This window comes from Ambystoma mexicanum, chromosome 6q, assembly GCF_040938575.1.
Source record: "Ambystoma mexicanum isolate Mex_15411 chromosome 6q, UKY_AmexF1_1, whole genome shotgun sequence".
In the NCBI taxonomy this organism is placed as follows: Eukaryota; Metazoa; Chordata; class Amphibia; order Caudata; family Ambystomatidae; genus Ambystoma; species Ambystoma mexicanum.
Genome location: NC_090937.1, coordinates 655,787,890 through 655,802,764, shown reverse-complemented (window position 1 = coordinate 655,802,764; position 14,875 = coordinate 655,787,890). Strand labels below are relative to the sequence as shown.

General features: G+C 52.3%; 1 protein-coding gene across 11 annotated transcripts in view; it reads left to right on the top strand.

The window, feature by feature from the left end:
• Window positions 1-14,875, top strand: part of BLTP1 (bridge-like lipid transfer protein family member 1) — a 2,946,455-nt gene that overhangs the window by 723,000 nt on the left and 2,208,580 nt on the right. For all 11 annotated transcript variants that reach the window (XM_069631149.1, XM_069631145.1, XM_069631146.1 and 8 more), the window contains exon 23: window positions 7,937-8,065. In XM_069631149.1, the coding sequence (XP_069487250.1) occupies window positions 7,937-8,065 (129 nt within the window). The remainder of the gene's footprint in view (window positions 1-7,936; window positions 8,066-14,875) is intronic.

The window sequence follows — 14,875 nt, the reverse complement described above, 5'->3', positions numbered from 1 at the left end:
GCAACTATGATGAAGCCACCTGTGCATTACAGGACCATACTCCTGGAAACTGCTTGGAAGGAACCACCACTGCCATATTTCAGGTAAGACCTGTTGGGCTAATTTTTCTTTTTTTTCGGAACATGTCTCCCTTACCTATGATGTTTTAGTGAGCCCTAGGGGGCTCCAACTAAATAATCCTAACCTGCCTCATACTTTCTAAATGGCTGCCGCTTTGAGGACTTCAGACCGCCGTGAGAGTTGCCTGCCTTTAGGCCCTTCCACACTCCTTGCAGATGGGCTAAGGTCCGTTCTTTTGAGCATTGAAGAGGAGCCGTCAGGAGACGCCAGCCCCTCACCAAGGCACAGCACAAAGGCCCTGTCTGGGCATGAAGGGGCTCCCTGCCCACCCATCCGCATATGCCAACATCTGGATTCCTGATCTGGTTATATTAGGAAATCCATTAAGTTTGCTGACCAATTTGGCAAGTGAAACATCCCCTTGCGGGTTATCTCCACTAACCTTACACCGCCATAACACTACTCCCCCCCCTCTCCACGTCCATTCCTATGCCTCCTAGCCCTCCTACACGTGATTGAGGTGGTTAATTACATCAGCCCCACCACCGCTGTCAACATTAGCCTCCCGACACTCGCCGTTCACTTCACGTTATCTTGCTCACTGACCAAGGCTGACAAACTTCTGACTCTGCGATGTAACAAATTCACCTCCTCAATTTAAACTGCACTGCCAAGACCGCACACAACTGAAGTAGCACCTGTTGTTCCAGGCGTGGTTTTACCAGTTTGTGCAGTCTTGACCTCCCACAATCATGACTCTTTTCATTAACATTACTAGAGCGCCCACCATCGTGCAATTGTTCTCCAAATTTGCCACCTCGGTTCTTGATGGCTCCCAGCGTATCTGGGGCGTGGTCCCAATATACTACCCAAATGTATTCTTCCATGTCTATGTGTACACCCATGGTAGCCCACGCACCATGTGGGCAGGCTTTGCTGCACTGTGCTCAGTTAAATGCTTTAGTACATGTTGAAAATGTACCGATTTTGACTCTACCTGAGGTAGCCCCCTCGTACCATGAGGTGAGGCTTTGCCAGAATGTGCAATCATACCTATTTTCAGTCCTGTTCGCTTACATAACTGTTGTAGCACCCATACCATGAGGTGAGGCTCTACAAGAATGTGCACTGATGCTTATTTTGTTGTTTGTTTGCTTACATACCTGAAGTAGCCCCCCATACCGCAAGGTGAGGCTTTGCAAGAATGTACAATCTCTATTTTGTCAGTCATGTTTGCTTACATACCTGTAGTTACCCCGTACCATGAGGTGGGATTTCACGGATGTAGGTTAAAAGAACGTATCCTAAAAGATCGAACTACTAAATTACGGGGGCCACTTGCCCGCCTTTTGTAATTTGATCTTTTGGGATTTTGCCCGTTTGTCTCCCGCACTGCCTTTAATGTATGCAGGGCACACCCCGGCAACCCCTGCAGCCCATAATATCGAACTAATACCAGGGACACCCCCGCTCCCCTCTTCGGTATTATGGCCTTAATCTAATCTAATCTATGCCGAATGCACAGTAAATGTGCATTCGGCATGTTAGATTCAATCTTTTCGTCCATTTCCGGACTTGCATTTGCAAGATATACCCGCATCATTGTGAGCCATTGCGTGGTCTTGCATCTGTGTACTATGCTATTGCATGTACTGTATGTACTCGGTGCTATCTGCTGTTCTGACTGTTTTGATCTCACAATTCCTGTACAAACGCTGTGATTCCTGCGGGTCTGGGCGCTATACAAATGGAAAATATTATAAATAGTGATTCGAGCAAGATTTAACAGTAATGTTTCAATGGATACATCTTTGTTTCAGCAAGATTCCCATGTTTATCAACTAGTCTGTTTTATCCTTCCGTGTTATAGGGAGTAAAGTCTTCATACAGAAAGTTCTTGGGAGGTAATACTACTTCGAAGGGATTGGTTCCTCCGACGTATTCCACATCTATGACAGGTAATCAGCACAGTTGTGCTGCTTCGGAAAATATTCGGCTCCTGCGTCAATGACATTGATACGCTGTCCTCGAGGGCCTCCGTCGAACCAACGTCACCGGATGTTATAAGTAGGACGCATGACGCCGTAGCCTCAGTTCCGATTTTTCCGCGAACGTGCTCGCTTCAGAGATCTCGGCGCGCCTCGGTTCTTCTGAGTTATTCTATTGGTTCTTCGAACCCGTTTGTTTGTGAACATTTCCATGATGTCTTCGTCTTCTTCTACCACGCGGCCGGGTTTCAAGAAGTGTCGGGACTGCGGTTCCAAGATGTCGCTGATGGACCCACACACGCCTGCCTCTGGTGCCTCGGTGAGGACCACGCCACGGCTATTGTGACGAGTGCCAGTCGTTAACATCGTTGGCCTTGCGGGAGCAGAAGAAGAAGCTTTCTGTCGGTAGGGTGCCCAAGCCCCGAAAGTGGAAATCCACTGGGCTTTCGACCGACGATTCGAGGGGCGAGACTCCATCATTGGCGTAAGTCCAGGGGGTCTCGGTCCCAGAGTGGGTCCTGCCATTTATCTGCCTCTTCGAGGCACTCGCTGAAGCACCGTCACCGGTCGCCTTCCCCATCCACGTCCGAGGACTCCACCCATCGGCGGGTTGCTTGTCCCAACAAGCATTCCTCTCCTGCGGAATGGGATTCATTTCGTAAGGAGATGATGGTGATTTTTCAGTCGCAGGCCTTGGTTCCTTCCGTGCCGTTGAAAGACGCTGGCAGGGAACGTGCTAGAGCCACCGTTTGCACGCCTTCGGGCTCGAGCGGTCGGCGCGATCACTGGGAACCTTCGAGGTCCCAGTCGGAGAAGGTGGATCTTTCTAGCCATGCCCGCTCCAGGTCCCGGTCCTCGACGCCATCGAGACCGTCGGAGCCTGTGAGGTCTTCGAAGAAGACGTCAGCGCCAAGACCGTCGAAGGACTCTCGTGGCTCGGTCTGAGGAAGCCATCAACGCCATCGGCGCCAAGGCTGTCGAAGGACACGCTCGGTGCACCACCCTCGAGGCCTGTGTTAAAGCCATTAGCGCCACGCTCGACGCCTATTCCGTCAACGCCTTTCGAGGAGGCTTTATCGGAGGTGCCCCGGAGACAGGTGGAAACCCTGAGGAAGGCCAAGTCAAAAAAAGTGGTTGAGCCTTTTTCTGTGCCCTCATCCAGGGATTTATTCCAGGATCTTGATTATATTTCTGAGGTGGATGAAGGGTCTGAGGAAGGTTTGGTTCCTGATGAGGTTCCTGATGACCTCTTATCTGGTCATAGCCAGTTGGAAGACCTGCCTCAGTCTTTGCCAGTGGTCTGGACACCTCTCTGGAGGTGGAGTTCGGTAGGCCTGAGCCTGGCACGCATGACGAGTCTTCGTACCGGCAGCTCATGTCGAGGGTGACGGAGTACTGGGGGGAGGGGGGGGGGGTCTGCGCCACCAGTGGATTTTCTGCAGGATGACCTGACAGATATCTTGGACCAAGGTCCACCAACTGACCCGTTCTGCCATTCCATATGGCCTTGCAAAGAATGGTGGCAGCGGCTTGGACTGCTCCGGGGAGTCTCCCGGCAGTGAGCAAGTGTTTGCTGAAAAAATACCGTCCAGCCAGTAGTGACCCCTGCTACTTGACCACGCACCCCGCTCCGGAGAGTTTGGTGGTGCAGGCATCTACGCCCCAGCAAAGCAGGCGTCGTACCCTACCATCCCCCCTGATAGGGATGACAAGCGTTTTGATGGCTGGGCAGAGAAAGTGTTTTCTTCAGGGGGTATGGCTTTACAGGCAGCCAACTCCGTATGTGCCTTAGCACGTTTCACTCACACTCTGTGGAATTGTGTCTCTTTGGCGGCTGAACATATTCCCAAAGGGGAGGAACGGGATGGCTTTCTTGCTCTTGTTCAGGATGGCAAGGATGCCATGTGTGAATCCGTTCAGTCGGGTCTGGACATGGCAGATTGTGTCAGCCGGTTCACGGTGGCGAGCACCGTAATGCACAGATTTGTGTGGTTGCAGAATTTGGGGTTTGCTCCTGATGTGCAAGCCCGGCTTCTCAACATGCCCTTTGATGGTGAACATCTTTTTGGCAGCAAGGCTGACGAGAGCCTTGAGAGGTTGCAGACCTCCAAAGCTGCAGCAAAGTCGTTGAGCGCTGCAGTTCGCCAACCTCTGCCTTTTCGTCCTAGGGGACAGCATACTACTGTCCCCTAGGATACTACTCCTCCTTTGGTAGATCGAGAGGAGCTGCAAGTCAAGGGGGCCACCGTAGGAGTACCAGAGGTGGAAAACAAGGTACTCGAGGTGCCAAGGCCACCAGGGCATTTGTCTCTTTACCCTCAGGCAATGCCGCAGCCGCTTCAGCTCAGTCATGAGGCCATGTCCCATGGTTCGCTGGTTGGGGGAAGGCTGGCGCAGCATCTTGTAGAATGGCATGCCATTATTTCAGATGTGTGGGTTCTGGAGATCATAGCCCATGGCTACTGTCTTCCTTTCCGGCAGAGGCCTCACGACAATCCACCAGGGAATATCTCTTTGAAGAGTCCGGATCCGCTCCTTGCGCAGGAAATCAAATCCCTGCTGGAGAAAGGCGCCATAGAACTGGTGCCTGTAGCGGAGTGGAACAAGGGATGGTATTCCCCTTATTTTTTGATCCCGAAGAAAGACAGGGGATTGAGACCCATCATGGACTTGCGTGGTTTGAACAAGCTCTTCAGGAAGGACAAGTTCAAGATGGTTACTCTCTTTCAAGTCCTCTAGGCCCTTCAACTTCAGGACTGGTTGGTGTCTCTCGACCTCAAGGATGCTTATTTTCATGTTCCGATTCATCCCACGCACAAGAAGTACCTGACGTTTTCGGTTGGCGACTCGCATTTTCAGTTTCGGGTCCTGCCGTTCGGTTTGACCTCCGCCCAGAGGGTCTTCACCAAGCTCATGGTGGTGGTGGCAGCGTATCTCAGGAAATGGGGGATTCACGTCTACACCAACCTGGATGATTGGTTGATCAGGGCGCGCTCTCTCGAGCAAGTCCTGGATCATCTGTCAGTCACGTGCCACTCCCTTCATAAGCTGGGCTTCTCCATCAACTTAAAGAAGTCCCACTCGACACCTACCCAGCGGCTCCAGTACATCGGAGCAGTGCTCGACATATCTCTGGGACAGTGATCGCCTCCCCAGGTGAGGGCTCATCACATTCTGCAGATGGTGCACTGGTTTCAAAATGCCCAGAGTCTCCCGGCGTTCCGAGTTCTTGAGGTTGCTCGGCCTCATGGCATGCTGCGTTCTTCTGGTGCCAGAGGCCAGATTGCGGATGAGATCTCTGCAATGGGCGCTCAAGCTCCAGTGGTCAGTCCTCCGGAAGGATGTCGGACCCCGTTCAGGCACCGCCCTCGGTCGCCCAGGATCTTCTGTGGTGGGCCGTTGAAGGCAATCTGTTGAAGGGGGCTCCATTTTGGCTACCATGGCCGGAGGAGATGATCGTGACGGACGCGTCCCTCACAGAATGGGGAGCTCATGCCAACGAGTTGGCAGTCAGCGGTCGTTGGTCTCCGTCGGAGTCCAGACTCCATATCAATCTGTTGGAGCTGAGGGCCGTCAGGCTAGCCCTGAAGGCTTTTCTGCCTTCTGTGCGAGGGAAGAATATCCTGACCCTGACGGACAACACAGTGGCCATGCACCACCTCAACAAAAAGGGGTGGTGGCAGGGTCTCTCCCTCTGTGCAGCGAGGCGATGCAGCTCTGGTTCTGGGCCATCCAGCAGGAAATTTCGATCTCGGCAGTTCATCTGGCCGGAGACAAAAACGTGGCGGCGGACGCTCTGAGCAGGCAGAGCACGGTATCTCACGAGTGGGAGCTGGCTCAGAAGATTCTCCTGGAGATCTTCGCCCTTTGGGGGACCCCACAAGTGGATCTCTTCGCCACCAGTGTCAACCGGAAGTGCGAAAGATTCTGCTTGTGGGAATTTCCTCCTAGAGAAGCCTTAGGGGACGTGTTTGTAGTGGAGTGGTCCTTCCCACTGCTGTACGTGTTTCCTCCAGTCCCTGTCATTCCGCAAGTTCTACGGAGGTTTGGTTCCCGGATGATCCTCATTGCTCCGGCATGCGCCAGGAGAATGTGGTACCCGGACCTTCTAGACCTGTCCATCTGCCCTCCACGCCGTCTTCCCTAGTCAGAGGTGAAGTCCCTCAACCTTCATGCTTGGCTTCTGAAAGCTTGAGGTATAAGGAGTGGGACCTCCCTGAAGACGTGATGGAGGTGTTGCTTTCGGCCAGGAGGCCTGCAACCAAGTCCCTGTACCGTTGCCGTTGGAGAATGTTCTGCGACTGGTCCAGGGTTAAGAATGTGGACCCTTTTTCATGTGCCATTCCTGTGGTTCTGTCTTTTTTGCTTTCGATAGCCCGCAAGGGCCTGCAAGTGGGTACCATTAAAGGTTACCTGGCGGCGCTGTCCATATTTCAGCGCTCGTCTAAGGAGTGTTCTTATTTTAAGATTCCTTTGATTTCTCAGTTTCTCAAAGGGATTACTAATGTGTTCCCACCATCACCTTTCCAGGTGCCCGGTTGGGATTTGAACCTGGTTCTAAAATTCCTAATGGGAGCTCCGTTTCAGCCTTTACATTCTTGTCCTTTGAGACTGCTGACCTTGAAAACTGTATTTTCAGTTGCGGTCACTTCTGCTTACTTCCGCTCGCAGGCATTTGGGACAAGCTGTTACTAAGCAGACTTTGTCTAAATGGATTATCTTGACAATTTCTGAATGTTACCGCTTGGCGGTTAAGGACCCTCCGGTAGGCTTATGGGCCCATTCTAGTGGAGGTGTGGCTGCCTCTACTGCTTTGCAGAGGGGTGTTCCCATTCGTAACATTTGTGAAGCAGCCACATGCCTCTGGTACTGCTTTGGGAGGAACCAATCCCTTCGAAGAACAAGTTACTTTCTTACCTGGTAACGTTCTTTTGATGGGATTTTCCGACAACGTATTCCACATCACTCCCTCCCTACTTACCCCTCTACAGAACTTCTTATGCGATTGCAGCTTTCGTTTCCGCAAGGCTTTCTGTAGTCATTCTGGCAGAAGATTGGTGCCACACGTTCTGGGGGAAAAACTACAACTGAGGCTATGGGCGTTGTGCGTCCTACTTATAACATCCAGTGACGACGGCTCGACGGAGGCCCTCTAGGACAGCGTATCGACGTCATCGACGCAGGACTCAGACGCCGAAAATTTTCCAAAGCATCACAGCTGTGGTGATTACCTGTCAAAGATGTGGAATACGTCGTCGGAACATCCCATCGAAAGAACGTTACCAGGTAAGAAAGTAACTTGTTCATTTCTACTAAGAGAAAAACATTTCCAGTGTGCTCTTGCATTCAGAGATACTAATCCCAGTTCAAACCTTATCCATGGCATGGGGCCCGATTGGGGCAGGGATAGTACTTAACTCCAAATAAATCCCTCCAATATTTACATCATGCTCTTCCAAGAGATGGTATATTTCTATTCTGCAGGGGAGTGCTGGAATGACTTTTCATTAGTAGAATTTCACAATTGGACTGAGTGTACATTTCCCAAATGTTCCCCAAGTGTTAATTGCTGTTCAGAATAACTTGGTAATCCGGTGTTAACATCAAGTAGAAGAAAATTGATTGCATAATTTCAAGGGTGTAGAGTTGCCTTGTACATTTGTATGAGTGCAGCAGTCTGGTCATAAATTTGGAATATTGGAGTATTGAATTAAGGAAACTCATATAAGAATGATTAACGTGTCGGCTTTGGATTGTTGGACTAACATAGATGGAAGGTACTTCATATACCTGCTGGGTTGAGGGCAGATCATATTCAAGCTGTGTCTTCCCTGTTTTTGTATTGTTTTGTGTTACTGTGCCATTAACTTCTTTTTCTTTTCCTACAGCTTGCATGCCTGCTCGAGTGGGGACAAACCTTTGTTTTTCATGTGGTGTGTAAAGAGTTCCAACTTGAAAGGCCAAAATCAGTAGTCATATGCCAGCATGGAATTGATCGTCGGTTCTGTGATTCAAAGGTATCCTGTTTCCGCTTGTATGCTATTTATTTGCTTGCAACAGTGGGCCCTTTTCCATATGCATTTTCTGTACCTTTTAATATTTTTAAAATGATGGCAAAGTTCATGTGGGGGGCAGGGGCAGAGCTAAGCTCCTTGGTTGTCGCACCCTTGCAAAGTTCTAATGCAACTCCACTGCCTGTGCCACAGAGGGTAGCTTGCCTCTACTACAGGGGCACAACAATTTCAGAAGTGGTGCTGGAACCAAAGTAGCAGCTGGTGGGGTTTGCTTCGCCTGCTGGGTACCAGTGTTGGCCTCAGAAATAATTTGTGAGATTGCTCCCCCTATGGCAATGGAAAGGAGGTTTTTGCACAACTCTCTAGTGAGGGCTGTTTAACCTAATTATAAAACAGTGTGCCACTCGAAACGAAAGACCAGACTCCAATAGTAAACATAGCAGAGTAGCCAGGCTTGACTTCAGATGGGAGGAAGGCTAGCAGAGAGGCACAATTGTTCCCAATAGTTGCCACAGAATAATGCACTACACTAGAATACTAAAAAATTATACATTTATATTCAAGGTCACAATTGTAATATCTGTTAGGAAAAATAAGTACTCTGGTGAAACATACGCATAGCAGTGCACAGTGCATGTATAAAATACAGGCACAGGTTTCCGGTGCATTCAACAACACGGCTGAACATTTCAAGATCTGCAAGGAACTAGCCAACCCTTCCACAGTCTCCTCCTCCCCTTGTCCTTCCCAGGCCCTCTGCAATGCACTGGCCACACACTTTGCCACCAAAACTCAGGACATCCTGATCAACCTTGCTACACACCCTCGCAACCCATCCCATACCCCCTTACCTCCCTTGGCCCCCACCCTCCTTCTCCCCTGTCACACCTGAAGAGGTTACCAGAGTTGTCTGCTCAGTGAAGGTTTCTTCTAAACAGGTTTCCCCTTGCTCATCCAGAAGCATCCAGGATAACTTTGTCTCTCTTGCCCCTGCACTCGTTGATTTCTGCAATCACTCTTTTGACACTGGATCTTTCCCCTCCTCCCTTAAGCATTCCCTTGTGCGCCCACTCCTGAAAAACCCTTCAGCAGACCCTACCTGCCCTGCCAACTACCACCGTATTTCCATCACCCCCTTCCTGGGGAAGCTGCTGGAGAAGATGGCATTGCCCCAACTCAATTCAGACACCAAACTTGTTGGTGGTCTCCACGACCATCAATCTGAATTCCGAGTATTCAGAGGCACAGAAACTGCTCTTCTGAACACTGTGATGAACTGCCGCATCTCTGGACCTTTCTTGATCTCTCCTCTGCCTTTGACACAGTCAGCCATTCCATCCTCATACAAACCCTCCACGATACCCTTGGTATCTCAGAACGGGGACTGGGAATGGCTGACATCCTTCTTACTTACCGCTCTTCCCAAGTCATCCTGGGCACCTTCTCCTCTCCTACTTCCTTCTCCACCTGTGGTGTCCCTCACAGTTCTATCCTCTTCCCCTTGACTCTTTAACATCTACCTTGCTCTACTTGCACGCATCATCTCATCCTTCTTCTCCAACTTAGTTTTACGCAGACACACAGCTCTTTTTCAAACTTCCTGCTGACCCTCTTGCACCCTCCATCATCCCTGACTGCCTATCTGCCATCCAGTCCTGGTGCACCTCCAATGATCTCTGCCTCAATACCTGTAAAACTGAGATCCTTCCCATCAGGAACCCTGCTCCCTTATTTTTCCCTTCACTATGGCCTTCCTCCTTAGGCTCCCCCCCTGCTCCTTCTTCTGAAGCCAAAAACCTTGGAGTCATCTTCGACTCCCATCACCCCTTCATCCCTCACACTCAGGACATTACCAAGAAGTCCCTCTTTCAGCTCTTCCTTCTCAAAGGAATTCTCCCTTTCTCACTTTCCCCAGAGGTTCAATGTTACCCCAGCCCGGGTTCTCTCTAGGCTTGACTATTACAATAGCCGCCTCCTGAATCTACCTTCTTCCACTCTGCGACCTCTCCAGCTAATCCAGAATAGTGCAGCAAGACTTATCCTTGATCTTAAGCCCAGGGACGGCATCTCTCCTGCCCTAAAAAGTCTTCACTGGCTCCTGGTTGCTGCAGAGATTAAATTCAAATACCTCTGCATCATCCACAAGGCTTTCTGGGCCCGGGGACCACACTATATTCAAATTTATACTCTCCCTCTAGACTACTACTGTTAGGGAGAATTCTCAGAAATGTGCCTTTTCCCTTCTACCTTAGAGAACCCCAGCTCTTTTGCTGGACTTTAGGACTTTTCATGTCTAACCTAGAGAGAGTGAGAAACTTTTTCCCACTCTCTCATGTATTTATCTGTGATTTGGACTCTGTTTCTTTTGACTTTGGAGTCTGACAAACTCGATAGGCATCATATTTACATTGTGACACAACATACCTCAGTGCAGTGACACAGGGAAGTCTTAGATTTCCCAAAGGTTTAAATACCTTCTCTTGGTGAAACTACTGTTTCCAAGAGCAGTGAATTGAAATTGACTTTCTCCAGCATGGGGTCTGGCATGGATTCACATGCTCATGAATATTCCCTGTCGTCAGGCTGGGAATCCTCGGTAAAGAAAAAATCAGTATCAGTTTTGTTTCTGATCTGTCTTTCTTAGTAGTAACCAATCACTGGTCTCTGGGTCAAACTGCCCCCAGCCAATGACTGCCCTCTCCCTAAGCCCCGCCTCTGGCAGCCATCCTCAGATTTTAACCGCACACTCAAGTGTTGGGAGTCCTTGTGCTTTAGCTCTCGAATTTTTTGCTGTGTTTTCGCGCTTTTTCAGGAGATTGAGCCTCAAGCTCCACCGTTTCTACTTCCGACAACGGGGACCCGTTTCGGAATTCTTCTACGCCCCTCAAGGGTGAAGTTTTCGTCGAGTTTACACTTCTTAGAGGATTCCGGAAGATCTGCGGCCTACCTCAACGGACATGGCCCAGGATAAGGGAAACTCGACGCCCGGATCCAAGCTGTTCAGGTGCTGCCCTGGATGCGGATTATAAAATGTTTTCAAGGAGGACGAGCATTCGCGATGTCTCTACTGCCTTCATGAGGACAAGACGCATGTGGAGAAGGACTGTGCGTTCTGCAAGAACCTTTCGGAACGGACCAAACAAGATCGTCGTTCCCGCCTCGCCGCCTGGCTGGAGAAGGGCACAGCACGTGAGAAGGCAAAGAAAAAGTCTGAGCGGGCTTATAAGTCCTGTGAGGGGGCCCTGGCGACGGGGACCCAACAGAAGGCCAAGCACCGCGAGTCCGCGGGCACCGGGAGCGCCGAAAGGTCGGGCTCTTCGGCTGCCAGGCAGGGTGCTACTTCCCCGGCACGTTCGACCACGAGCCAGCGCTCCGGTTCGGGGAAGAGGAAATCCGAGAACCTGGGTAAGCCGCTGGAGCGGACCTGGTCGATCTCGAAGGGGGAGCGAGGCGCTGACCCTCCCCCCAAGGCGAAGGCCCAAGACACACTTAAGGTGGTGAGGGCTTTGATCCAGCCGGCAAAGGCCTCTATCGAGTGGTCGCTGCGACCCTGGCGGAGCCTGCTGAGACTACGCCAGTGGAAACGGCCTCTGGGCCCAGAGTATCCGTGCCATCGCAGAGGGAATCCTCTTTCCAGCCCATCGTTAAGACCCCCGTGAAGTCTCCGGCGGAAAAAGAGAGGGGGGCGGTGGCCATTACAGACTCGGAATGAGCCTCTGAGGAGGAGCTGGTGGAAACCGAGAAGGGCCACAACGAGAGGTCCCTAGGCCTCAACGAGAGGTTCATAGGCCTCAACGAGAGGTTCGAGAAGGTTCGATCCCGGGGGGCGGTCCCTGCTGACGTGATCGAAGATAGCGACGATGGCGTCGAAGAGGGCCCAGTCGAGCCGCCATCCCATCCGTCGCAGCCATTACCCGAGCCCCAGGATAGCTCGGCGGCCATTTTGTTGGCAATCCAATCCTTATGTACCGAGATAAGGACGAGATTACCACGGAGCCCTCTGAACAAGCGGAGGAGAGTCTACCCCGCTCCGGCCTTCGTGTCTGCGAGACCTGTGGACCCCTCATCCCCCTCGCCGGACCCTAGAGAGGATAAGGCGACTGATACAGCGACGGGGACGGACGATGACGGCGGCGATGACACAGCGGACATCCCGTCATGACCCCCCTCGCGGGCTTCTCCAGCCGACGAAATTGGCTCTTTCCACGCCATGATAACCAGGGCATCCGAGCTCTTCCAGCTCTGCCCTGAAGAACAAAAAAAGGAAGGGTTTCTGTACCAACAACGAGAGGCCAAGAGGAAGTCGGTCCTCACGGTGCCTTTGCTCGACGACATCTGGGACGAGGGGCTTGCTGTCTTAAAGAACCCTTCCACGACACCCGCCAAGAGGGACAGGTACAAGAAGAAGTACCGAGTCCCCGATGCCGCCCCCTTGTGCCTCAGGGCCCAGCCCACGCCGGACTGTGTCGTCTCGGCAGTGGCTAAGAAGAAGGCAGCGGGTGCGGCGGCTTCAACTTCCACTTCCCCGCCGGACAGCGAGGGCAAGAAGTTGGACTCCATGGGACGACGAGTCATCTCGTCGGCGGCAACGATGATTAAGGCGGCCAATGCCTTAGTGATCGTGGCCTGCTACGACAGGGAGCTCTGGTTCAAGATAGCTCCCCTGCTAGACTTCCTGCCTGACGACAAGAGGGCGGAGGCCCTAGAAATTCTGCAGGAAGGCGAGGTGGCGTCAGATCACACCATAACGGTGGCAATGGACATTGCCGATACCGGATTTTGCCAACTGGGCAACAGAGTTTGCCTCCGACGATGAGGATGGCTCAAGGCGACAGACTTTCGCCAGGACGTCCAGACCAGAGTGTTGGACATGCCGTTCAACGGCAACAACCTTTTTGGTAAGGTGGTGGACGAGTATCTACAGGCCATCAAGACTGACTCGGAGACGACCCGGGCCTTAGGGGTGCTTCAACAGCGACGGCCCTTTCGGAGCTCCGGAGGCAGACAGGGTGCCTCCAAAGGATCCAGTGGTGGCTCCTCCACTTACCGCCAGCCGGCCCGCTCCTCTTCCCAGGAGGCCTACAGAGGTTGCGGCAAGCAAGGGGGATCCCGCCGTCCTCGCCAAGGAGGCCAAGGCGGTAAGGGCTCCTCAAAGCAAGACTGATCCGGCCGTGTTGTCGGGCCCCCACCGAAGCACTCCGGTGGGAGGCCGGCTGACGAAGTTCATCAGTGTGTGGGAGTCCATCTCCACCGACCGTTGGGTGTTGGACACCCTGGCTAATGGGCACTCGCTGGAATTCCAAATGAAGTGCCCTTGCATTCCTCCCATTGCCAGGAAGGAAAATCACGTCCCTCAACTGCTGTTGGAGATAAGGGCGATGCTCAAAAAAGGTGCCTTCGAGCTCGTCCCCAGGAGGCTCTAGGGCTCCGGAGTGTACTCAAGGTACTTCCGCGTCAGAAAGAAGACGGGCGGTTGGCGCCCCATCCTTTAACCGTTGGTTAAACAAATACATCAAGGCGCAGAAATTCAGGATGGTCACCCTCCAGCACGTGCTGGGACAGCTGGAGGAAGGCGACTTCCTATCATGGTTGGACCTGGAGGATGCTTACTTCCACATCCCCATTCTAAAAAGGCACAGGAAGTTCCTCAGGTTCGTGGTTCAGGGTCTCCACTACCAATTCAGAGCCCTACCGTTCGGATTAAAGTCGGCACCCAGGGTTTTCACCAAGTGCCTGGCACCAGTGGATCCACGTCTACCCCTACCTGGATGACTGGCTAATCTGGGCAAGGACAAGGGAACTCGCCGTCGAACACACGGCGAGGTCCGTCCGGTTGCTCTCGGAGCTGGGGTTCACCATCAACTACCCCAAATCCCACCTGGTTCTATCGCAAGTAGCACTGTTTCTGGGAGCGAAGCTCGATACAGTGGGGCAATTGGCCTCCCCTTCAGAGGAGAGGACCAAGACCATCCTGGGCAAGGTGCGGCGCCTGTTAGTCACGGATGTGGCCAGGGTGAGGTCCATCAAGTCCCTTCTCGGGATGATGTCCTCATGCATCTATCTTGTACCCCTTTGCAGACTTTGGATGCGTCCACTACAGGAGTTCCTCGACGCCTGCTGGTTTCAGGCGACGGGCTGCTTCGAGGACAGGATCCCTCTCGAAGAGGACCGTCGGGCGATCCTATGGTGGGGCACCCGTGCTCACCTCACTACAGGCACAGACTTTCAAACCCCGGCGTTTCAGGAGACGGTGAAGACGGACGCCTCTCTGGAGGGTTGGGGGGCCCACACTGGATATCTCCATGCAAGAGGCCTCTGGCTCCCGGAGGAGAGGTCTCTCCACATCAACATTCTGGAGCTCCGAGTAGTGTTCTGGGCTCTCAAGTCATTCCTTCCGTCCCTCAAGGACAAAGTGGTGAGGATCTTCACCGACAACACCACCTCGATGTTCTACATACGGAAGCAAGGGGGCACCAGATCCCCAGCCCCTATCCAAGGAGGCCCAGGATCTGTGGCACTGGGTCATCGCCCAGGGGATGTTTCTGGTTTACTTCCACTTGGCAGGAATAAAAAACACCATTGCTGACTCGCTCAGCAGAGAGCTGCGCTCGTGCCACGAGTGGGAACTGTGCCAGGATCAAGTGGATCGGCTCTTCCAACGATGGGGCAAACCCCAGATCAACCTGTTTGCAACGGCGACAAACTCCAAGTGCCAGAGGTTCGCCAGCAGGTTCCCACAGCCGAGGAGCATGGGCGATGCTTTCTCGTTCCCCTGGGATGGCCTCTTTCTATACGCGTTCCCTCCGTTGCCGC